At 37.2% G+C, this 24,697-nt stretch overlaps 2 protein-coding genes and 1 long non-coding RNA gene across 4 annotated transcripts in view; 2 read left to right on the top strand and 1 right to left on the bottom strand.

The window, feature by feature from the left end:
• LOC124159163 (kinase suppressor of Ras 2) overlaps positions 1-13,619 on the top strand; it is a 43,058-nt gene extending 29,439 nt beyond the window's left edge. Inside the window, exons 12-17 of the mRNA XM_046534776.1 lie at positions 1,923-2,096; positions 4,584-4,769; positions 5,209-5,342; positions 5,440-5,577; positions 7,175-7,304; positions 11,070-13,619. Of these exons, the coding sequence (XP_046390732.1) occupies positions 1,923-2,096; positions 4,584-4,769; positions 5,209-5,342; positions 5,440-5,577; positions 7,175-7,304; positions 11,070-11,222 (915 nt within the window). The 3' untranslated portion in view covers positions 11,223-13,619. The remainder of the gene's footprint in view (positions 1-1,922; positions 2,097-4,583; positions 4,770-5,208; positions 5,343-5,439; positions 5,578-7,174; positions 7,305-11,069) is intronic.
• A 1,870-nt stretch (positions 13,620-15,489) lies between these two features.
• Positions 15,490-19,819, top strand: LOC124159162. The gene is made up of 2 exons (XR_006864913.1): positions 15,490-15,646; positions 19,273-19,819. It is a non-coding gene; the product is annotated as an uncharacterized LOC124159162 (long non-coding RNA).
• Positions 19,820-21,121: 1,302 nt separating this feature from the next.
• The window catches only part of LOC124159161 (septin-2), a 68,464-nt gene continuing 64,888 nt past the window's right edge, over positions 21,122-24,697 (bottom strand). For both annotated transcript variants that reach the window (XM_046534775.1, XM_046534774.1), the window contains exons 7-9: positions 23,102-23,258; positions 22,890-22,968; positions 21,122-21,545 (exon numbers count right to left, since the gene is read on the bottom strand). In XM_046534775.1, coding sequence (XP_046390731.1) covers positions 21,372-21,545; positions 22,890-22,968; positions 23,102-23,258 — 410 coding nt within the window. In that variant the 3' untranslated portion in view covers positions 21,122-21,371. The remainder of the gene's footprint in view (positions 21,546-22,889; positions 22,969-23,101; positions 23,259-24,697) is intronic.

The following is a 24,697-nucleotide window of genomic DNA, read 5'->3' as shown; positions in this document are numbered from 1 at the left end:
TCCCCCTCAACTAGTTTTTAGTGTTGACGAGACGATATTGTTTTGGAAAAGAATGCAATCTCGCTCATTCATTGTCAGGGAAGGAAAACTGGGTCAGGTGTCAAGGCATTTAAAGGCTGTTTCACGTAGCTGCTAATGCCTCGGAGGACTTCAAATTAAAATGATTAATCATTCATAAACTCCGTAGCTATGAAGTGGCATTCAAAGTAGCATTTGCTGTCATTTCGATGATCGAGAAAAGGGCCTGGGTGACATAATAATTGTTTTTAGACTGGTTTTAAAAATCGTTACTATTTTAAATTGTTATCGTCACAAATAGTTAGAAATCGTCTTCGTCACGCATTACAAACCCCTGCAGATAGCATATGTTAACCCACCCTCAAAACAGGAGGGGATTTCAAAATCATGAACGAATTTTTTTTAACGTGAATAAAAGTCTTCGAATGCATGCCTACTAATGTTAAAGATATTTTAAACTATAAAAATTTGTATAAATAAGGTTTTCTAAGGCTATTTATGGGAATATATATGGTTTAAAGGAAATTCGATACACAACACCTATGCTACCAGGAACGCATCCCTATCTTTCCAATGTTAAAACACTCTCGTGTAACGCAAATTTGTGTAGCGCAAAGACCCCAAGGAAGGCATCCCTTGCGCTATACGAGCCAATGGTGTAGTTAGTTAAGAATCTAATTACAGTTGAACTGCCTACAATCCCTGGAAAATAACTCTTTAATAATATGAACCTATTATAGCCAATGCTTATCGGAACAAACTTTTCAGTTATAGCAGCACAGGAAGTGTAAATTTTAAGTTATTTGAACATCTATCAGTGAATATAGCAATATTTCTATGTTTATTATACAATTAATTATGTTAGAAAAATAAAAATGGATGATACATAGAGAAAGTCACCTCCTCAGTCGGTCACAATGGTGCAAAAAGAAGAACATTTTAGTTATTAAAGCAGTAACATTAATTGATCAATCAGTAAATGAATTTAAAATTTGTCTTTATTTGAAGAAACAAGAATGTTGATCAGCCTAAACTTTAATACTTCCTGTCAGTCACTGCACATCTCTTATCTTATAAGATTTTTTGATCATATTTAGTCAGGAATAGTGATATGCACAGGAGCTTAGTGCAATGTAGCATCTGGTTAGCTTCCCTTTCATGAAAAAGTCTATCAAGTTCTCTGGTGGAACTTTTGAATCATTTCGCAACTCAGCATTGGCAACAACTTTGCGCAACTATCTGAACTACCACCAATCAGCAGTGAGAGCTTAGGTATATGGTAGTCAAATTACCAATCCTAAAAATGACAAAGCACTCTTAACTGTGCATTTGCAAAGTGGTCACATATATCAGGAAATTCTATATTTGGAGCACTTAATATATGAGCAACTGTGCAAATTATTTTAAACAGAATTACAATGAGTGCTTGCAGATTAGCAGTAGTTCTTCAAGTTTCCACCAATTATTAGGTGAAGGTACACAATATGAAGTATGACCTCTGTAGCAATATTAGAGGGCACGAAAGCTGTAACATATCCCCCAAGCATTAGGTGAAAGTTTGCAAGATGACGTATTGCTTTGGGAGGTAGAACACTAGTTAGGTACCCTTTGGTAGAACACTAGCTGAGATGTATGATTAGTAGTCTTGAATGAAAGATTGTTTAACCAGAGTAGGTCGTAGTTCCACCAAGTCATAATTCTTGATGGTGTGGTTAGAAATTTTTCTGTTTTTGTAAAATTTGGAGTCAATCCTGGAAATATTGATGGATTGTGAGGTTTATGGGATCAAGGATTTACTAAGGATGCTCAACTTTGTCTTTCTAGCTATTTTTGTACTTTTTTGTTTTTAGTCATATTATTAATTGATAATGTTCTTGATATGGTTTCTTGCGTTGTTCCATCAGCTTTCTCTCCGAGAGTGGGACATCCCTTTTGATGAGCTGAGAATGGGTGAACCTATTGGTACTGGACGGTTTGGTACAGTTTATCGAGGGAATTGGCATGGTGATGTTGCCATTAAGGTGCTCAATATGGACCAATTAGATAATGAGAAGACTTTAGAGGCTTTCAGGCTAGAGGTGAGTATCCATTTTTTAAATAATCTATCAGGCCAATGTTCACCTTTCTGGTTATGGTGATCAAATGTAGAAATGAATATGTGATAAAGTCAGTGTTAATCCTAAATTTTCTCTTTGATGAACCGAAATTCATGCTCTGGAAGGTATGCCTCAAATATTCCTAGTGACAATTCTAATTGGGAAGGAAGATGTCATGCTTAAGATAGTAATTTTAGACTATTATTAATTAGTAATTTTTATTTATGACCAAATTTGGCAATTTTTCGGATCATCTTAATAAAATATTGCAACACTCACGTCACAACAACAACATTGCACTGTTTTCCTACACTCCAAATTTGTTACTCAACTTTTCTCAGTTTCGAAATCTACCACTTGGCAGTGGTGGCACTACTTGTAATCAGAGCAGGAAAGAGCGAAAGAGCCGTTTAGAGTGTAAGAGCGTAGAGTGAACCCTATGAATTGGAACACGGCCTTACTGTGGGCACAACATGAGCAAAGTATCGTTGAATCCAGTGTGAATTAAGGAACTGTTCAGCATTTTGCCCATTCTTCCTTACCGCGAGGAGCGATTTTTTTCGGCTCCGGCTGTGTCGCACGCCCTGCTAGATCAATTCGAAATATATCGTGAGTTAAGAGCACGATTGTGATGCAGTGTTGCATTTTGTAGGATAACCGTACTTCTCAATGTCTTTCATACAGAGAGTGAGGGCTCAAGGGGAGCCCTTCAGGGATACAGCACACCGGGGCCGGGAACCAAGTAAGAGACTTAAACTCCCGATCACCCGGGGTGGGGCTGGAGAGGAAGGAAAAAGGAAAGAGGTGCCTCCATGATAGGAGCCCGTCGACGCCTCTGGGGTAGGATAGGTTCAGAAGGGATGAGACTGGGAAAATCACCTTAACGCTCTAGAAGCGAAAAGGGCCCAACTAAATGGCGAAACCAGGCAAAGCCATTACTGTTCTAGCGATTTTGGAGGATTATTCTATGGGGAAGAAAAATCCATCGATCAAATCGGTAGATTGTCTTTCATACAGTCCGGCCTGAGAGTTGCCCGATGACGGCACAATAGGAGGGGCGGATAACCCTATGGCAGCACGATTTACAGCATTAGCTGTCCCCCAAATGCACCTCACAACCTCGCCTAGTCATACAACATTGTCAAATGCATAAGGAGCACCGAAATAAGGGTGATCCACCAAAACAAGTGATTCTTCCTCTGGGTCCTTCACGCTTGTCGTCCCTTCTGGCTCCTTTCTTCACAGAACCCTTTGTGGGCGTTTCCCTTTCTTACCTGGCAGCCTTGCTCCCACCCCAACCTAGACCATTCTGCCTGTCATCAGACAACTCTCAGCAGCCGTACTGTAGGTTTATCAACTTGGTCTTGTCAACAAGGTCTTGGAATGCATCTAGTTCGTATATCGGACTTATTGTATACGGGAAGATATCAACCCTCGATTGCATCACGTCTCATTCTTCCGTTGAGAAACTGAAATGAATTTTCCTGTTCATATATATTTCCATGCAATTTAATCGTGTTTATAATATACTTTTTTTTTTTCGACGATTCCGAAGAGAAACGTTCATACGGACTTCGTTATTACAAACGTCCGGTTTTTCCAGTCCCGTGATTTTCGTAATAACGAGAGTCTACTGTACACAGTTTATGTTACCTGAAGTTTCCAGTCCCTCTTGTCTTGTTTGAATGCGATCATGCTATGCTTGTTTCTTCGGAAGTTGTGGTGTTTGAACTAAGTTGAGTATTAGTACCCTTGTTGTAACTATAGACCTTTTTGTCAATCAGTTAGAGCTTAAAGCCTTAAATGCTGTCAGATGTGCATTAGGTCTCATTATTTTAACTTAGTGTGCATCATACAATTGCTGAAAGCTATTGAGATATATTCAGGCTCAGTAGGTGACTCACCTAGCATTTGACCTCCAGAAACTGGGAGAATTGAAGCCAGTACATCGAAATTGGTCAGTCGGTGAGACAGGGTAAGGATGAAACACGTTTCCATTGTTCCCATGCACCTTGGTATTTTCCTTTGAAGATAATGATTTGTGGTCTGTGTGGTCTCGGAAAGGAAAAAACCGTAGAGGCATGGGGTTATGGAGGGCTGAGGGTGGATTTGTGAAATCTACACCGTGGTTATTATCTTTTTGCACTGAGATTCCCCCGATTATTGTTCAATCTCCTGGAAAGATTCATGCTATGAGCATACTTCTGCAGCACCATGCGATAGGATTTGTAAAAATTCAGCAAATTTTGTTTTTCTCAAGCTCCAATGCTCAAAATAGGGATATATCTTTTACACCCGTTTATATGGTATGTATTTATGAAATTCATGTTTTTTTCCTTCGGTGTGCTGTAATTGCTAAGAGTAGGATTGTGAGTAAACTTTGTGGCAAAGGACCATAATTGTTGAAACTGGCTGTTTTCATGCTGTCTTACAAATTCTTACTCTCATTGCCCAATGTGTTTGTTTCAGGTCACCACATTTAGGAAGACACGCCATGAGAATTTAGTCCTTTTCATGGGTGCTTGTATGAAACCTCCACGATTGGCAATCGTCACTAGCATGTGTAAGGGAATGACTCTTTATACACACATTCACTTAAGAAAAGACAAATTCAGCATGCACAAGACCACTAATGTGGCCCAGCAAATCTCTCAGGTAACTAAATTTTTATTGTTAAACATTGCCTTTATCCATTTTTTCCAAAAATAACCCCACTTTGCTGATTAACTCACAGAATACCAAACATAAAAAATAGACAGTTTTTGATTGAATGAATCTGTTTGTATTTTATTTTGCTGAACATGCATCATAGAGTCTGATTTCATGAAATGATAATACGTAAAGGAATTTTTGCTTGTGCTGTATCGAAGAATAGCGGGTAATGCATCATTTTCCGATAATTAATCCTAAATATCCTTTTAAAAATTAATTCATGTGGAGTCACAAGACTTATTGATTTTATAACTAGTGAAGGTAATCTGGTTCTGTTCAGTGTACATTTTGCTAATAACCTCCACCCATCCCCCTTCCCGTGTTGAACATCTATGTTCCCTCTTTTTGAGTGTGGTGTCTGCATTAATTGCACTTATTTCAGGGAATGGGTTATCTACATGCCAGAGGAATAGTCCATAAAGATTTGAAGAGTAAAAATATATTTCTGGAAAATGGGAAAGTGGTAATCACTGACTTCGGACTTTTCAGTGTCACAAAACTGTGTTATGGGAACAGGTATGTTTTTATCAGTCCTATTGTTTCTTATAAGTACATATTTTGTGCATCCATATGTGATACGTATTGACTTTGAGTTATATTCCCCACCTACCAGGAAAGGGGATGGGTTGAGTATCCCACCGGGATGGCTTTGTTATTTGTCTCCTGAAATCATCTGCAGTTTAACAGCCAACCAGAAATATGAAGAGGAGGAACTGCCATTCACCAAATCCTCTGATGTGTATGCTTTTGGGTGCGTAATGTAAATGTTAATTGGTATATTTAGTTTAAAATTTTTGTGTTTTTGAAGAGAAGTAATAACTGAGGGTCGCTTAAAGCTAGGTCATTCAATGAAGCTTCTGAATGTCTAGTTTAAGTTGGGACTTTTTCACAACACTTAAATTTGTGATTGAGAAGGCCACTTAAAAATGGTGCTATGGTGACACTTATACAGGCGGTCCTCGACTTTTGTACAATTCACACTTTCGTACATTCCAAATTGACACCTTTTACTTGACTTGTGTTTGCTAAATTGGGACTTTGAATGTTTGTCTGTAATTTTTTGAAATTCCTGCAATGTTTACTGCACATACCAACATTCAACTGTTTCATATAGCAGTACATGAGGACAATACGAATGTATACGATCGCAGTGTTGAATTTAATCAAGGTGATTTTTTTGAGAGAGATACTGCTTGCTATAGGCTCCTTTATCAAGAGAAGAAAGCTGTAGTTCAGCTTTCATTGGAGAGATTTTTCAAAAAAAGTTCACTAGATGCCATCTCACATCTTTCAATAAAATTAAAAAATAAAAGTGCTTCTTTTTAAGTAATGGTGTTTTTATTTTTTAGTGTTGTTTAATTCACGTACAGCATTTAAACTTTCAGCAATGATACTGTTCCAAATATCCGAATTCCGTATGTCTTTTGTCTTTGTTGTGTATGTGCATCTAAGTTTTCAATAGATGCTGGTATATGCAAAGGTTTGGGAAAGTCCTTATCAACTATACAAAGGAGGCTTGGTTTAACGAGCGCTCATAATCCTTGGAAAATCACTCTCTGTAAAGAGAGCTCATTATATTTGAAGGTGAAAGATGGTGGCCCTCAATTCCTATGTTCATCTTACCATTTTACTTTTGTATCGCTGCTATGGTATGTAGGAATAAGGCTGCATTTGCCATGACTTGCATATTTTGTGTATAATTTTTCAAATCGCAAAGCAATTACTGTGCTTGTTTACAAAAACCAAGCGTCTATGAATTGGTGTTACATTATGTGTTGTGATGTGACTGTACATCTGGGATTGGTAAGAAGTGTCAAATTGCAGCGTGAAGGCTGAAACGATCATCCAGAGGCTGCATGAAATATTTGCATCACACGAAGTTGCACGAAAGTCAATCGTATCAGGATACCAATACAGTCTTTGAGCATGTGGCTGAGTTGCACCATCCGCAACAATAGGAAACAATGAACATATAGCTCTGATGAAAGAAAGTAATGTATGATCATGCCTTTGTGCATCATGCAGCAACAGACACATGGATCTTGGATTCATGCGCTTAAATCCGCAGATATTCTCATAGGCGGGAGTAGAGAGACACTGGTGCCATTTGGGGCCTATACATGATAAGACCAAACAGTCTCCACCGATGTTCATGGGTACATACATTTCAGGGATAAATGCACTCAAAAACCTAAGTATCACTTATATTTTGTTCTATGGCAGAAATCCTGGTGGGCCAACTGTTTCCATGTCTTAAATTTTATTGGAAGATATCATTTAATGTCTTTGTATATTTTGTATAGAAATGAATATGGACTCTAATATTTCAATGTCTTGTGTTCTTTTAGTACTGTGTGGTATGAGTTGCTATGTGGTGATTGGCCATTCAAGGCTCAGCCTCCTGAAGCTATCATCTGGCAAGTTGGTAAAGGAATGAAACAGTCTCTAGCCAATCTTCAAGCTTCTCGAGATGTTAAGGTGAGTAATATTTTTTAATGGCATAAATTCAACTTTTGCACGCCATTTATTCTTACACTATCTCAATACTACATTGGGGTAATTGTATAATCATTTGACTATGAATGGCGCATTGTAAAAAGTGGGCTGCTCTATGGTGTTACTGTAAGACCTCAAATTACCTAATACGAAGGATTAGATAATCAGCATTTCATATTACAGAGCTTCAAATTAAGTTTACTATCCAAGACTAAATAAAATAGTCAGCTTTTGAAACTATTTTGGGGTGAATGCTTCTTAAGAGTAGTTCTGATGATCAGTATCTTTTGGAGTTTATACTTTATCCTATCGCATCAATGATTGGATGTGGAAGTAATCCCAAATGATGAAAGTTTGACTTGCATTCTTGCAAGCTTCTTCAATTCTTATGTGTTTCTGCCCATCTTCTTAAGGGCTCTCTTTTATTCCAGTGCACTCCAATTAGTCCATGGCAATGTCTTGGGTGAGATGTTTCTCTTTGACCGTTCCATGCGTTTGAGAGGTTATATCTTCTATATTAATGTTATTAGAAACCTTCTCAATCTCCTCAGAAATCAGTCTTTGGAAGTAGTAAGTCTCTTTAGCAATTACCGTATAAATTTGTGTAAGAGACGCACCATTTTTTCCCAAAAATTGCAGCCGAAAAGGGTCTCTTACACGAATTTCTAACCCCCCCCTTAATCTCCCCCTTCCCCGGTTGCAAGTCAAAGGGGAACTGGTCTTAACTGGGAAATAAACTTAGAGAAACACATAGTTTTAAAGGACAGTACCCTGTTAATAGTCAAAATGTCTAGCGGAGTAATTTCCATTATGCTAAGGGCCTGATTTTTAAAAAATCATCTCCGGATTTTATTATGAGGATTATTGCAATTGAAAATTATATTGGTGTTAAAACCTGCTGTATAAAAAATTTAAACTAGTGTATACATTGTTGGACTAAATGGCAGATAGAAGGAATCAGAAATGCTTGTGAGTGAAGAGTGCTGAAGGAGAGGTAGAGGGGAAGGAGCCCGCTCCTTCCGTCTTCCAAGCAACGAGGCCATTAGCAAAGGAGCAAGGGATGGACACGTCCTATCTTGTATGTAAAGTCGTTGCCTTCAAAGTGAAGGGGCAAAGATGCAGCAATGTGATGAATGCAGTTTGTGTTGCCTGAAGTTTCCAGTCTGTCTCGTCTTGTTTGAATGCGATCATGCTATGCTTGTTGCATCAGAAATTGTTCTATTTGGACTATATTGAATATTATTAGCCTTGTTGTAACTATAAAGCTTCGTGCCAATCAATTATAGCTAAAAAAAACTTAATTGCTGTCAGATATATGTCCCAGAAACTGGGAGAATTGAAGCTGGTAGACCGAAAAAGGTCAGTCGGTGAGACAGGGTAAGGATGAAACACATATCTATTGTTCCCATTTAACTTGGTATTTTCCTTCGAAGATAATGATTTGTGGTCTGTGCGGTCTGGGAAAGGAAAAAAACTGTAGAGGCATGGGCTTATGGAGGGCCGAGGGTGGATTTGTGAAATCTACACCGTGGTTATTATCTTTTTGCACTGAGATTCCCCCGACTGTTGTTCAATCTGCTGGAAAGATTCACGATATGTGCCTATCTTGTTTTGCCTTAAAAATTTCCACGGCTAAAATTGTGTTGCAATACTCCTACGAGAGCTTTGAAGCAAAATTGTTTTTGAGTAGGACAAGCATTGCAGTGCAATGGTGTATGCGAAGAGAGGATTGAAACTCTTTCAACTCCCTCTTACGGGACATTGCATTCACAGAAGCATTGACTTGAAATTATGCATTCAGATTCAATTTCTTCTGCAAATTTGGATCCGAAGTATAAGGTGAAGGGCATTATCCGTGGATATTTGGATCAGGAGTATCCAATCTGACTATCCCTGTACAGTTAAGACTACAAGTGAATACCTACTTATCCCTGAGTGCCATACGTACGTGTAAATTTAGCTTAAGAATGCTGTGTAAATTTTTATTATAAAAAGTGGAAATTTTGATAACTGTCAAAAGTCTGGGCATACTTCTGCAACACCACATGATAGGATTTTAAAAAATGCGGAAAATTTTTTTTCTTTAGCTCTGATGCTCTAAATGGGGGTTTGTCTCTTACATGTGTTAATACGGTAGTCTGGCCTTATTGTGTAATTGTCTATCAAATATTTGCTGATCTGACCATGTGGTCATCAGAACCTTGTGTTATTGTTACCCCTCTGATGTTCCTTCGACCTTGTACATAGAGGTCAGCAAGTCAAACAAGCATAGCTTGTTCCACTTTTGCATTAATTTACTTTTTTGAATGCAATCAGGCAAGTCAATGCAATTCTTCAATAGAATGCACTGCATAACGTAGTACTTGTTCTATCATCTCCGAAATATATATCATGAATATGTTTATGCCTAATGTGTTCATTATTTTTCTATGAAATTAAGCCTAGCATTTATTAAAGTCTTTTATTGTGGGGGGGAAAAAGTATTCCCATCCCTATCCATTCTGCAAAATATCTCTTTAATTTATCCTTTCTGTCAGACCTAGAAATGAAGGTGGGTCCATATACGTATGATGTTCTCCATGTTGCTTTTAAAGATATCCATTCTCAATAGGGTAGTTTCCTTCATCAAGTAAAACGAAAGGCATTGATTGCAATTCGTTACCCACCATTACTGTATTCATAATATACAAATTATTTCGTTTTAGAAATACCGGTTTAGAGGAATGGCAATGATCCATTTTTATCCTCATTTGAAAAGGGCCATATTGGCGCCCATGCGATGCCACTCCACGTGACATCACAGGGACCTAGTTTCTATACGAGAAGATAGGAGTTATACATCGTCTGAGGTTACCAATGCATTCATGAGGCGCAGAGCTCAGGGAAACATGTCTTAATAATCACTTATTAAAACTGGCCAAGGTCGGAAAGTTTTCTTCATTTGATAAGGTATTAATAATCCTTATTTAAGCCAAGCGCTACCAGCCAGCAGGGTACTCAGCTATCCGCTAGCAGCCTGCGTCGTATCAGCGCTCAACTCGCCTCAAGGTCACCTCACAGGGCGGCAGCAGGAACCAGAAATACGCTACACGGAGAGAGATTTCCCGGCATTCATACTTACGCGTCTCGTTTTCGCACGCTTGAAAATTTTCACTTTTCATTCAATTGCGAAAAATAGATATCGTCATTTAAAAATCTAAAAGCGTGAAATACGTACTCCAGGAGTAATAATCTTTCGATTTAGGCAATAAAAAAATAATAGGAAACCACCCTATTGCTCAGGGAATCTAAGCCTAGCTTCTGAGTCTCTAGCAGCTCCCAACCATATTTGTTTAACATCTGTATAATGCTTTCTGTACACCCGTAGCAGTTTTTAATGAATCGCACAGCTTTCCTTTGTATTTTATTTTGGTCATGGATTAAGTTTTGCTGCACTAGTTCCCATATGCTTGATGCATATTCAGGGGTATGGTCAGACGAGCGTGAAATGACTGCAGTACTTCAAATAGAGTAAAATTCATTTTTAGATTCATTAGCAATCGTATTTCTTCATGCCATTGCCCAACTAACATAAATACACCTACGATGTTACAGGAAATATGTGCTGAAGCTCCATGGCGGTCAATGTGTTAAGCTAATGTCGATTTTCTGTTCATATTCCTGTGGTGTGTGTGAGCCAGCCATCATGCAACCAGCCCTTATGTCTGGTCCTATGCACGGGGTTTGACTGTATGATTTTCATTACAGGACATCTTGATGCTCTGCTGGTCATTCAAGCCAAGTGAGCGACCTGATTTCAGTTGCCTGTTAAAGACTCTGGAGAAACTGCCAAAGAAACGTCTTGCCCGCAGCCCCTCTCACCCAATTCACCTATCCCGCTCTGCTGAGTCTGTTTTTTGAAGTGTGTGAGACTTTTCCTTTGCTGAATTTTGTCTCTTGAAGCTCATTTTACTTTGGATGCTGCTTTAAAAGTTTAGCTATGGTGCTGAGAAATTGTTTTGTCAGAGGAGTAGGAGCTTCATTTGGTACTACCAAGTTATTTTCTACATTGCAAAGTGTGTTTCATACTTGTATATGAAAGCTTTCTACAGATTCTATTGCCAGGTTTAAGAAATGTATAAATATATTAATTGTATAAGGAATTTAAATACTTATTTATATTTTTTCGTGAAGGTTTTTGCTTTGAACTTGTTCTTCCATCAAAGCTTGTTCCCGTTCTTGAAATTTTTAGTAGCATCGATTTTATTGCAATGATGTTGTGAACTCAAATTTGTGCTGGTTTTCATACCAAAAGATATCTATTTTCTTAGCATGAGTGTTGATTTTTGCTTGTCTTTAGCTTTGCTATAAATTATTGTTGATACAAATGGTGTAGATGCATGTTGCATGAAATGGTATTTGAATGCAGCAATGATTATGGAAAATGCGTGTGAACCTATTCAGATGAAATCTCTGCTGAAATCATGCATCTCTATATCTATCCCTTGTGCCTATATCATGCACTTACATAGAATTTTTCATGATTGTGTCAGCCATACTATTTTCTAATCAAAGTGAGAGTAATTAGGCCAAAATGGAAGCATTAGATTTGTAAACACTGTGTTAATTACTCTTTGTTCAACCCAAAGTAACTCTGCAGCAACAGCCATTAAATTTTACACCAGTGACTGAACAGTGGTGTTGAGTGACTGACGCTACCTACGCCTTTATAAGTGAATATTAGTGTAAAGAAATCATTATGTGATAAATGGTCACTACATACCTTAAGAGAAAAAAACCTAAAGTGCCATATAAGTTACATTAGTAGTGTTATTTATTGTGATGAAATGTATCGTTATAGTGGTGTGATAATCATTCATTTTGGGTGTCAAAATGAATTATTCCCTATCTGTCGTGGTTAAATTTTGTCATTCAGGTAAGTGTAAAGTTCTGTGTTGTTATACTAGATAGCATAAATTATTTGGTGATTAATCATAAAGTCATCCTGTCAATTTAAATGAAAGTTTGAAGGCCGTGGCAACACAGGATGTGCTACTGTGGCATTCCTTAGTACTTAACCACAAACTTACACAGTAGGCCATTGTTTACAGTACCAGAATAGATGGAAAGGGATTCTTAAATTATGTAAAGAGTGGTTATAGTCAGTTTGATGCTATGAATTGGTATATCTTTTTTACCATCTGACGTGGCTGTGCAATTTGTTTTTGTGCATACTTGTATGTATTTAACCTTAATTTCATTGTTATTTTTCAAGAAGTTGACTATGAAAAAGTTGTTCAATGACTACCATGTTGTTTTTGTTTCTGACATCTTTGTTTTACTGTTGTGGCAAGCAAATGATTTATGCATGTTCCAATAAATCAGTGCCATATCACAGTTTGTTATATTATGAGCATTCCTATTGAAGTTACTGTACCATATTATTTGTTGCTGTGTTTGAAAATTGAGGAAGGTTGGGTTTTAAAAGAGATTGTGGTTTTAGCCTTGCTCCTGAGTAAATTAATTGAAATGGCATGAAGATGTATTTTATTCATAGCGAGATCTTATTGATATTGTAGTGAAAGTAATAGGTTTCTGTTCAATGCCTTGTATTGGTGACTTGCAGACTTCCCTAATTGTTGATGGCATGAGTATGCTAGTCTGCAAAAGTGCGAGATTGGAGTGAGGTTTGTCAGAGTGCAGTATGGAAACCCATTGATACCATAGAAACCATAAGTAATTAGCCAATGTTATTGTTTGAAAGCCTTTGAAATTAAAACTACTGCAAATGAATTGAGACTCTTCAGCCAATGTACTATTTTTTTAGTCTGACAATTTCATCCTCTGATTTTTGATGCAACTTGTTTGGTTGCTGAGGAAGAGAATTAATCTTATATCCTTTATCCAATCCATCATTGTAATAATAGGAATATTTGCTCATTAAGGAATGAAAGTGAAACTCATGATTTCAATTATTCCCTTTTTTATTTTGCATTTAATGTGAAAAATCTTTGTCGATTGTCGTAAAATAATTGGCCAAACCAATGTAAAGAATTCCTGTATCCCCCATATTGTACATATGTTACACATGCTTGTATAAGTTTTAATCTTCAATGCCTTATTTTATTACTGTATTTATGTGAAGGCAAAATTTATTTTATCTCTGCATAAAACTTCTCTGCCTGTGATCATTTTAGCCTGTATAGAAAATGACATTTATGGTGTGCAATACGCTGTAAGCAAATGAATGATGAGTTTCTTTAATTTATTGCTCTTGTACAGAATAAATCTCTTGTTGGTAAAATGGAGTGAGAATTAGTTAGATTGTTATTATTTGACAATATCCTGGTTTCACCTTACTCAGCCTTACCATATGTGATGGTAAATATTGTTAAATCGAAACTTGAAGCTTTTACGTGGTGGAAGGGCTCCATATTGAGCAAGTGATGATAATGGGTTGGTATCTCCTCCTCTTTCTGTGGAAGCGTAGTGTGAATGGGTTTGGTCATGCACCTATTGTGTTCCCTCTGTATTCTTGCATGGGACTGACGTACACATTTCACCCCACTAATGAAGTGCGAGTGGCCATCTAAAGTTGGAGGGGGGGGGGGGGGAGGAGCAGAAGTGGCCAGCATCAGCTTATAGTTTCACCCACTAGTGGCTGCCTGTAGTTCTATTTGGTTACGTAAGAGACAGCCTGGTGGTGTCAATGACAATGACCTATTGTGCATTTGCAGCTGTCAACTATCAATGGCCGTCAACATTGATCAGAGGGAGTGGCTGAATTTGTGTCCAATCCAAGTGGCTTAAAGTGTCTTTGTGGCCTGAAGTATCTTTGTGGCTTTACAGTAAAAGAATTACCGGTGGTTATTATTTGTCATTATGAACAAAAATATCGGTGATGGTTTCAATTAGTCTTAATGCATACATATTGTAGGCTCTTATTGCTATAATACATAATTGACTTTAATAAACAATAGGAACCCAAAGATTCTCTGGGCATTTTGGTGCCTTGTATAAATTGCAGCTTATCTTTCCATTCAAATTTCTATGCGGCAGTTATAGTTGGCCATCCATAATGACAGTAAAATTGTTTTTTTTTTCCAAATTAGTTTAAAGTTTTCTGCAAGACACTTTGCTCATTTAAAATTGCACAACTTAAGGTCTACCAAAATATTCCAGCAGCCGGAGCAGTCATATTTTAAATAATTAGGTGGTAACTTAAGATTAAGTTGGATATAAAACCACACTTGGCCATGTGATACATATAATTCCCATTCATTAGATGGCCTTTGCTCACCAGTATCTTTGTGTGCAGAAGACATATTTTCAACCATCTACATTGGTAGTGAATTTCTAGTTGAAGGAAAGTTGTTGCCCTAAGATCATCAACAAACTCTGAGCTTAATGAGGATAGAAGATTGCTGCCGAGGGGGAAATACCGTTAGCAGAATCCATTCGAATTCGAAGGGATCCCTGGTGTAGATATCGCCAAAACCATTAATTTTATATGTTTATGATATATGCAAATATAATTACAATGGCATAAATTTTTCGGAATTCATCTATAGAAGTAGGTAATACTAATACCGATTTCCCAAATCACACACACCCGTTTGCTCTTGTTAAAATTAAGTTAATCTGAAGAGATTTATTCGATAAATTACGAGGAAGATGCAAAGCAACCAACTGTTTTATTGAATATGTATTCCAATTCGGATAACTGAACCAAATACTTAAATGAGGTTATATGGTTACACGCTGCCTTTCATCCCGTAGGGATGAAAGGCAGCGATGGTTCCACGAACATAAATTAATTTATTATATTACGATTAACGTAATCTATTTATTTTTTGATACAATAGTTGTAGTAACGACGGGTTATAACTTCACACTGATAAATATGTTGAAAGATATGTTTTTAGGATAAATAATATTTGAGAACAAACGTTCAATCGGTTTGATAAGTTAAATTACATTGACAAGGGTGACTACGCTATGACCATGACTACGTAAGTTGAACTGTTAGTGTCAATATTAATCGACCAATTTCCTCAGAAAAAGATCTTGATATGCTTTAATATTCACCCAATAGGTCCCATAATTTCCGCATCATTGAAAAATTTAGTTTCTTGTTTTAATATCAATGTCCATGGAAACGAGCATTTATTGAAATGGCGCCGTTCGCACCTTCTCCTGTTGAGAACAAAAGAACATTGTGGCGCAATATTGAAAGTTGTCGATGGCATGCTTAAATAACTGCGTCAATAATATAAGAGATTCTATTTTATGGTGCTGTCTTTCATGTGTTTGCCAAACGGATCGTTTAAATCAAGACAGGTCATGTAAGTTCACCTGTCCTAATCTTTGTATTTTCGAAGTAGCGGTCACAGCCTGCATCCGTATCTAGCCCTACTAGTCATGTGTAATCTCATTCTTATTTATTACTCACGGTAATTTTAACTGGTTGAATTTTTGGCTCCGGGTCTAAATAAACTAATATTTTTGATAAGGTTCACAGATAAGTGTAGATGGCCATGACTGGGTGAATAAAGTGAGCTAAATACTTTTTGTGTATGTCATAAGGTTATCCATTAGTCGCTCGTTTCTTTAGCTTATCTTACACCATTCACCAGAGTATGAAGGCCTGTTTAAACGGTACATTAACACGTACGAGTTAATCTCTAAATGTATGAACGCGAGAATAAACGCCAAAATGCACCGTGTAACCACCCAACTTGTGCAAATGCATGCACAGAAAATAGCACCTGTTCTAATTCGATTCATGCATTCATACATGTTCCGTTCCGGTCCACAAAAATCATCCATGCAAACAGACATACTCGTACGTGTTAATGTATCGTGTAAACAGGCCTTGACTAAGTTAAAAATTTTCGACGATCTTTACGGTGACCTCATTCTCAATAGTTTCTTTTCTCTTAGATAAAAGCTGCTTATTATGTGTAAATAAAAAAAAATGCGAACAACGGTATTAATTCATTTCTATTATTTGGAGCATGTTAAACTTGAGTAACTGCAATATATAGTATTTATTTATTCGTTCAACTGTCAACACCATTTCATAAAAATTGTTATACAATGCATGGCAACAACTCAAAATATGTGCAGGTAATGACTTCAAAGATTTAATGGGTCTATAACATGTAAACTTCATAATGACAGTCTTATAACAGTCCTCATTTAGAACATGCAAATAAATCCTTTTTGAATTTGTACAAACTCGTGCTGAAAAAGTCAACATTTTTTGGAAGACTGTTTCCCAAGCAATGCAGCCGAGGCAGAGTGGAGCTGTAAGCATAAGCTGTGGAATCGTGGCCCCTCTCGAACAGGTCCTGGGATCGGGATGAACGACAGCAACGAAAATGGATTCTACTCAACAGCTCAAGAGAGTCAAATTCTGCAGTGAGAATTTTCCTTTAGAAAACCAGGTTAGCAATCTGCTGTTGAGAACTCAAATGACAGAGCTGAAGCTGCTGTCGAAGATCATCAATGGGAACATCCCTAAACGGAAAGCCCAGTCGAAGTCCCACAATTCTCAGGAAGCGAATCTGAACTCATGGAGACCATGCGGGAAAGCAATTTTCCAGCAAAGGTCACACTAGCTGGACAAACAAAGTCCTCAACGCCCACACAGAGAAGCCATCTCTTGATACTCTTAGAATGATTCCAAGGGCTGAGCTCGCTTTTTTTGTTCCTTGTTCACTTGATCTTTACGACTTAGCATTGATGTGAATATCACTCCAAGGTCTTTAGCAGAGGTGGATGTACTAAGAGAGTTCCCATTGATTGAGTAATCAAAGAGACAGGTTGTCAAGGATCTGTTGAAAGATACCACTGTCCTCTTGGCCTCATTCAGAAGCATTCCATTTCGTAAGCACCACATTGAAATTTCATTGGGGTCTAGTTGAAGGCACTGACAATCCTGCATAGACTTTACTTCTCTATATACTTTGGCATCATCAGCAAACATCAATGTACTCAATTCTTTGACTACATCAGCAATATCATTGATGAAAATGGAAAATAAAATCGGTCCTAGGAGCGACCCCTGAGGAATGCCAGAAGAAGCTTCAAACTCAGCAGACTCAGCTCCCGCAAACTTTACGGTCAACAAGCGACCATGCAAATAGTCCTCAAACCATCCGAGCAGTGATCCAGTGATACCCAGTCCACCAAGCTTAGCTACAAGATAAGCATGACTCACTTGGTCAAAAGCCTTGGATAGATCCAGATAATTAGAATTGACTTGGTGGTTACGAGAAAAGGTCTGCATGATGTCATAATGGTACTGGACCATATTTGTCTTAGCGGAGAGTCCTTACTTGAAGCCATGCTGGCAAGGCATGAGAACATTATTCAAAGAGAAAGAGCCTAAGAAGAGCAATTGCTTCATAAATATTAGCTAGTGCAGGCTGTATTTATTACTCCTGGGCAATAATTCTTTACATCTGACGGATTGCTCTTCTTGAATATAGGTACCACATATCCCCGTTTAAGAACCTGAGGAAATCATCGTAGTTTCATCAAAGCATGGTAATATTCAGTTATGAGTGGAGCCAGCACACTACTACAGTATTTCAGTACATCTGGAGGAATACCATTAGGGCCGGATCCCTTACTTGCATCCAGTTGAGATAGGCATTTCTCAACCTCCTTGCATGAAACATGGTAGTCAGACAAACAAAGATTAATATCTGAGTTAAAACTAAGTAAATCCAGTGACTCTGCCTGATACACAGATGAAAAGAAGTAATTGAAAAAGCTACACATCTCCTTTGGGTCTTCAGAAATATCATCGTTGAGCCGAACTTTAGTTGGAATGGTCGGTCTTCCCTTAGTTTTATTAAAGTGACCCCTAAACACCTTGATGTTAGTTTGAAGATTGTCATTTACTCTGTTGATATAATCACTATGGCACTGTTTAGACAGAATCTTACATTGCCTACAGACATTACAAAATTCCATGTACATCTGATCATTTGTGAATTGTTTATATCGCTTATGTAGTTTCTTCTTCAAAAATACTAATTCCTTAAGTTCATGCGAAAACCACCATGGGAATAAACTTATTCTAGTGATTTTAAGGAGAGAACACCTCCTTACAACATCCACAATATACCTGCATAGATTTCTGAAGTCCTGATACATATCATGAGAAGATTGCAACTGCGGGTAAGGTAGTCCCTGGATAAAGTCAAAAACCTCCTGAGAATTGCATCTTCTCAAGTCAGGCACTTGAATGTCATGGGTGTGGCTAATGGTATGTGCAGTTACAATATCTACTTCTAATGGTGGATGAAGAGATTAGCCTGGTACCAGAGAGTCCAGTGCACGATTGACTTTTGTATCTAAACTGGAATTAAAAACTAAGGCCAATAGGGCTGCATGCTTGTTAACAATGAAGTTATGCTGCCGTAGGGGAAAAAGACAGCAGGCCTCATAAACCACATTTACTTCATCCACATTTACATTTTATTAAATGGGATTTTGATTTTATTTCGCTCATATCAATTATGGTGATTGGGGATTGTTATAAATTTTTAAATAAGTTCTTTGTGTGGAAAACTTGTAAAGATGTATATTTTCTAAGACCCTCATTTTAGTTCCAGAAACCGCTAAATACAAAAAATGCCTGCCTTAAGTTTGTTTGAAGTGGGATCCCACAGCAAAAATGCCTTGTGTTCGCATGCGATTTTTGTGTTGTCATTTCATGCATGTATTGCACTTGGACAGTTGATCTTGATCCTATGTTGTGATCCATGGAATTGCATCTCAGTAAACAAAACGTATTATTAATAAGCAGAAAAAAATTTATTTTTAAAAGTTAAACTCTGTTTTTATGCAATAACACAGTACCCAAGTAAACATCAATCAGGGGTACCAATATTCTCCTTTTTACGAATTAAAATTATATAAATATTTTTCCTGAGAAACACCCATTGTCTTATAGTTTATGGGCAAGCATATCATCATCAGCAAATGTCAATGAACAATATGGAATATAGGCCACCAGTTAGGCACAGGTATGCCCCATGTTATCCAAGGAGCTCTGGACCAGAGACATTGGCATACCTATGCAAAGCAATTGAATCATTAGAGAAGATGAATGAGATGAATATTAATCCTGCAGATGGAGACGGAACTAATATACGAGCTACTAGACTTTGAAGATTTAAAAATTTTAATAATCTTTTAGTTCATGCTATTATTTTCTGAATTCTGTCATTCTATCATTCCTTGTATTCCTTCATTTCCTGGTTTATGTAAAATTTCTGGCATGAAAATGGCAACAACCATGAATTTTGCTGTTAGCAACTGCATAAGTTTTGCGTGATTCAACCAATATGAAATCAATTCTACAAATGAATAAAATTACCTAAAATTTTGTTTTAATATTGCTTCCAATGCAGTTCAAAATTGAATGCCAGCTGTTCTCAAAATTTAATTTTTGATTTGGTAAAGTCTGCTTCTAATAAAATCTATGTTTAGAAAATTTATTTGATTGTTACGTATTTAAAATAATTTAAAATCACTTCTGTTACACATATGCATGCCATCAATGTTTTTAAGGGGTTGCATCCGTAACGAGTGCCCTTCAAATGATAATTATTCGTCTAAGCAATATGGTTTTTTAATTAAATTTTTTTAAACCTTTTTTTCATTTCGGTGTTATATTTTTTTCATCTAACAATAAATTCCTTGTGTGATGTTAATTTTGGTAGACCCTCAACCTCCAACCCTTGTTTTTTCTGGGTGGATTTTCTCAGAAGAACACTTTTTAGGAATCTGGTGCCGTGAAATGAAAACAAGTCTACGGGTGAGTTGGGCAGGACACCATCTTCACTGACAATAATTAATAGATAGATAATATTAATTTGATGCAGGTCTTGTATCGGCTAATCTTTTCGCACATAAGTATTTCTTCTCATTTACATTCTTCATTGCCTATTCCACGTATTTGGTCCAAGGTCCATTTTTTCCTTTTCCCTTCTTGTCATTTACTTGTCCCTTGAGGATTTTCTTTATTGAGCATGAAGATATGGACATTCACATCATTCCATCTTGTTTTTTAAGTTTTTGTAAGGCTCCTCTTCTCTCTTGCTCTTCATGGGATATACTCATTGCTCACTCAGTTTTTCTGTACGATCTTCATCATTTTTCTGTAACACCACATTTTGAAAGCTTCCAACTTTGATTTCTCCTCTGCGGTCATAGACATGTGTTCATGTGTCATCACCATAACCAAGCATCCTCCTAATGTAAGTCTCAGTAAATTACTTCCTGACTTCAATGCTTATAAGCAGAAACTGGAAGAGAAGAATAAGTGTAAAAAGAGAGCCTTTATAAAAAGTCTAGTATATATATTCTCCTCCAGTTTCTGATTCCTTATTTTATTGTTAGGCTTGAATTCTTCCCTTCTTCTCCATACTAATATCTTAGTTTTCTTTGTACCGATTACCTGCTATTACATAGGGGCTGTGCATAAACTATGTCATCGTATTCAGTAGTTAATTTTTCCTTCTGTGCTACCTTTTTGTCGTCTTCCTCCTTTATCTACCACTTTAATATTTGACCCAATTTTTTACCCTTTAAAATGTTAAATTGTGTATGAGAATGGGTCATTCATTGCAGAAGTATAGTCTCAGTAATTGGATGGGCTTTTTCTCTCTACTCCATCATTTATGCATGATCCCTATGTGGAGGTATAGCAACACTGAACACATCCATTCAAAGAGGTCAATGATCTATGACACTTGAAGAGTTTGAAGGTCTGGTTTAGAAAATTTCATGCTATCATATTTCCTCAGCTACGTGAAAAAGTTTATTTAACAAAGATTTCATTAAATGTATACAAAAACTAACAAATTACAACAAAATTATTTTTGGCTGGTTAGGACTTTACATGATTGTATGAGTATGCATATTTATAAGATGCGATATTAAACAATGAGTGCAGTCACATGAATGAAGTTCATTATGTCTCATCAAAAAATTCACTGCATATCAAGTACATACAATCTCCATAACAATTTACACACTTTCAGTATATTACACATTAATTATATTATCACGGTTGTTTCCACTTCCATCTTGCGATTTTATCCCATCAGATGACTCATCACTTCTCTTTGGTCCAGAATGCTGCCTTTTAAATGCTGGCTCATGTCCTGAGGCCCTAAGTTTCTCCTGCATTTGTGCCAGAATGTCTTGCATTCTCCGAATCTGGATGTAAGGAAAGAAAAACCGTATAAATATGAATTTCAGGTAGAATAATTTTTATTTTTGGAATATGTGGTTTCATGCATTGGATAGGTTATTGCCATGTTTGATCTCATGTACATGAATGGTTATATGTTTAAACTAGACAGTTTATCGATTACTCTTCCTCTATTGTCCTCTGAGGAGGTTTTTCAAGGATGTTTATGCTCAAGGAGTGTTTTGTTGAGACCTTGGCAGCAAAAATTCTTGCTCGTCCAGAATCCCAACAATCATTTATGAATATAATTCACTACAAAAGGACTTATTCTTGTAACCCTCATTGTTCTTGTAATTATGAATGTTCTCTTGTAAACTTAGAGTTTTTTGTAAAAATGCGTGTAACTTGCAGTAATGCATGTTGCATATCTTTTATTTCACTGCCTCAGATATAAATGGTTTTAATAGTTGTCTCTTTCATATTTTGCTGTAATTTCTATGGTACTTTTTTGTTCTGAAACATAGTGCTGTGTAGTTGATGGTCTTAAAAAATTTAATTCACTAGGCTCACCAAAATTCCTATGATACTAGGATATAAAAGATTTGAAAGGGTAGGGGTGCTTAAATAGGAGCCCTTTTCCTGGCTTTTGCAGATTGCATATGAGCAATTTAGAAGTATTAGTAGCAATCCATCCAACCTTCATCAAGACCCCATCATTGCCCAACTCTGATGATTCTCGGAAGTCAGTGTGTTAATGTGGCTAGGCCCTTGCTATACTAATGTATTACTTAGACTATAGTCTATTCAATTTACGTCTGCGGGTGAGCTTTCGTGAGAGCCCGGACACTCTCGGATGGCTTCGCTGATAGGGGAGGGGTAGTACCGAGAGAGAGAGAGGAGGAGCGAACATAACATTGCCAAATGTATATAGCCGCCCTACTTTGTCACTGAAAACGTGTGAGTCATAGGTGGCCACATGTATTTTGGCCCCGGCACCGAGACAATATATCTACTCATTTGGAAGGCATTGGGGATAATCCTCTCTCAGAAGCCCATGACATTGTCAGCTACCGTGCTGAATGAGGCACCGCTGGTGGAAGGTATACTTAGTCACACACAAGAAGGTCGCGTGAGGTTTGGCAACACTGCTCCAATGGCAGATTCACGATGTTCACTCGGCAGAGGTCTGAGAGCGACTCACTGAGGCCACGCCTACTGTTTGCTGATTGGCAAAGGCAAAGTCACATGTTGAGAAAATTTCCCTCCCCTCATATCCACTTGCTTTGGCCACACCAGCTCACCCGCTGAGATAAAATGAACAGAGTATAAAGTATACCAAGTTTTTTTGTGTCACTGCTGAAATATCTCACCTCTTCATCCTTCTGTTGAAGTAGCTTGTCTGTGTCTGTGATTGTTTCAAATTGTGGTCCAGAATCCCTCTTCAGTTTGCTGCAAATTGATTAATGTGATTAAATGCAAAATTGAAGTTGAAAATATTTGAGATTACTGGCTTAATGAAACCAGTAACTGGTGCACCAATATGCCAATTGGATATTATACATGATCTACTGTCACCAATTACCTCCTTTCCCGAATAGCTTGCTGAGAGATCTGTGATATACATTGTGTGCGGAAGTTCTCATAGTGGACATCTTGCGTGATGTCCTTCAAATCCTGCATGTGGGTAGAAATCAGCATGGTCCTCAGTTTCAGGAAATCACTGTGTTTGGGGTTGTCCACTGTAAAGAAAATACAGTTACTGGATATTTTTTCCTGGATATAGGAACCTCTTATATGCTTATTTTTTTGTAATACTAGGATAAACCATAAAAAAGTATGGGGAGAGCTCTCAAAATTAAATCACTTGAATGGTTGTTATAGAAAATTTAGTTTAAAAATTTTCCATTATGATTCCTATACATTAGCAGATGCAGCTTTTCGTATTACAAGTAGATTGCAATACAGTGAAACCTCAGTTAGCGAATGACTCTGATAACAAACAATTCGGATAACGACCAAAAATTTTGCTAAAAATTTGCCTCGGATAGTGAACAAAATTTCGGTTTGCGAACATATATGTAGCCGCCATGTCTTTGTTCGGTGCTGTACGATCCCAAATGGATACAAAGTAAAACAATGTCTACCTCAGTAAGTCCACAAGTAATATAATGTACTACAATACCTATATAGCTTGTAACTTTCCTATGATAGCGAGTCAATGGGAGCTAGGAACCAATTATTTCTATTTCTTTATTTCTTATGGGAAAAATAGCGAACATTTCGGATAACAACCAGCTTTCTGGAACGGATTGTGGTCGTTATCCAAGGTTCTACTGTATTTAGATTGGGAATATGAAATCTTTATGCAGCACTCCGAGTTTACACCCACACAGTGTTATCATTGGTGCACAGCTTGATCAATAAAGTTCTCCTGTATCACCACCCTGCACACCCATCCACATTTAGGCTCCACATACTCAAGATACATTATACCATTTTAGTACACATCTCCACCTGTATCCAATATGTCACTTTCACATTTTTGCTAATATTTTTCCTCTACACGAATATATGGCTTATCCATGCTTATGCATTTGCTGTTATCTTTGTATGCCTGAACTATAATAATGTATCTTTTCTTGCATTCTACCTTACTTTTATCCACCCACCTCCATCCTTACTTCACAGTCTTTGTACGTCAAACATTTTTTCAGTTTCAACATTGCCCTTCTTTTAGAGGATTGTGAACTTACATGGGCTAGGCCAACATTGATATTTTCTGACTCCTATGCCATAGAAATTTATAGAAATGAAAGTTATCATTACTGCTGGTCCTTGACTTCTAAAGTGATTAATTTTACCCTGTGCTAGGGCACTAAACAAAATTTTGTTGATTCACAAATGTGGTATCATTAGGTGGTTCAAAGATCCCTGGAAGGTCCCTATATATGTGGTCCTCTGGTGATGGGTGATAAAGTTAGGCTGTTTGCTCTGAACTAAACTTACATTTCATCAAAAGAATTTGATCTATGGAAGGGAAAGATAAGCTACAACATAAAATAAACAAAAGGGTCAAAGCAACTTTTTTTTGCTGCATATAGCTCAAGAAGTAAGCGACAGATTAAAAAACAGAAAGATACAGCTCTCATTATATTCCAAACTATCATAGTCGAAAATA

Source organism: Ischnura elegans, chromosome 5 (assembly GCF_921293095.1).
Source record: "Ischnura elegans chromosome 5, ioIscEleg1.1, whole genome shotgun sequence".
Taxonomy (NCBI): domain Eukaryota; kingdom Metazoa; phylum Arthropoda; class Insecta; order Odonata; family Coenagrionidae; genus Ischnura; species Ischnura elegans.
Note: the sequence above shows the minus strand (reverse complement) of the source record. Positions and strands in the feature narration are given on the sequence as shown.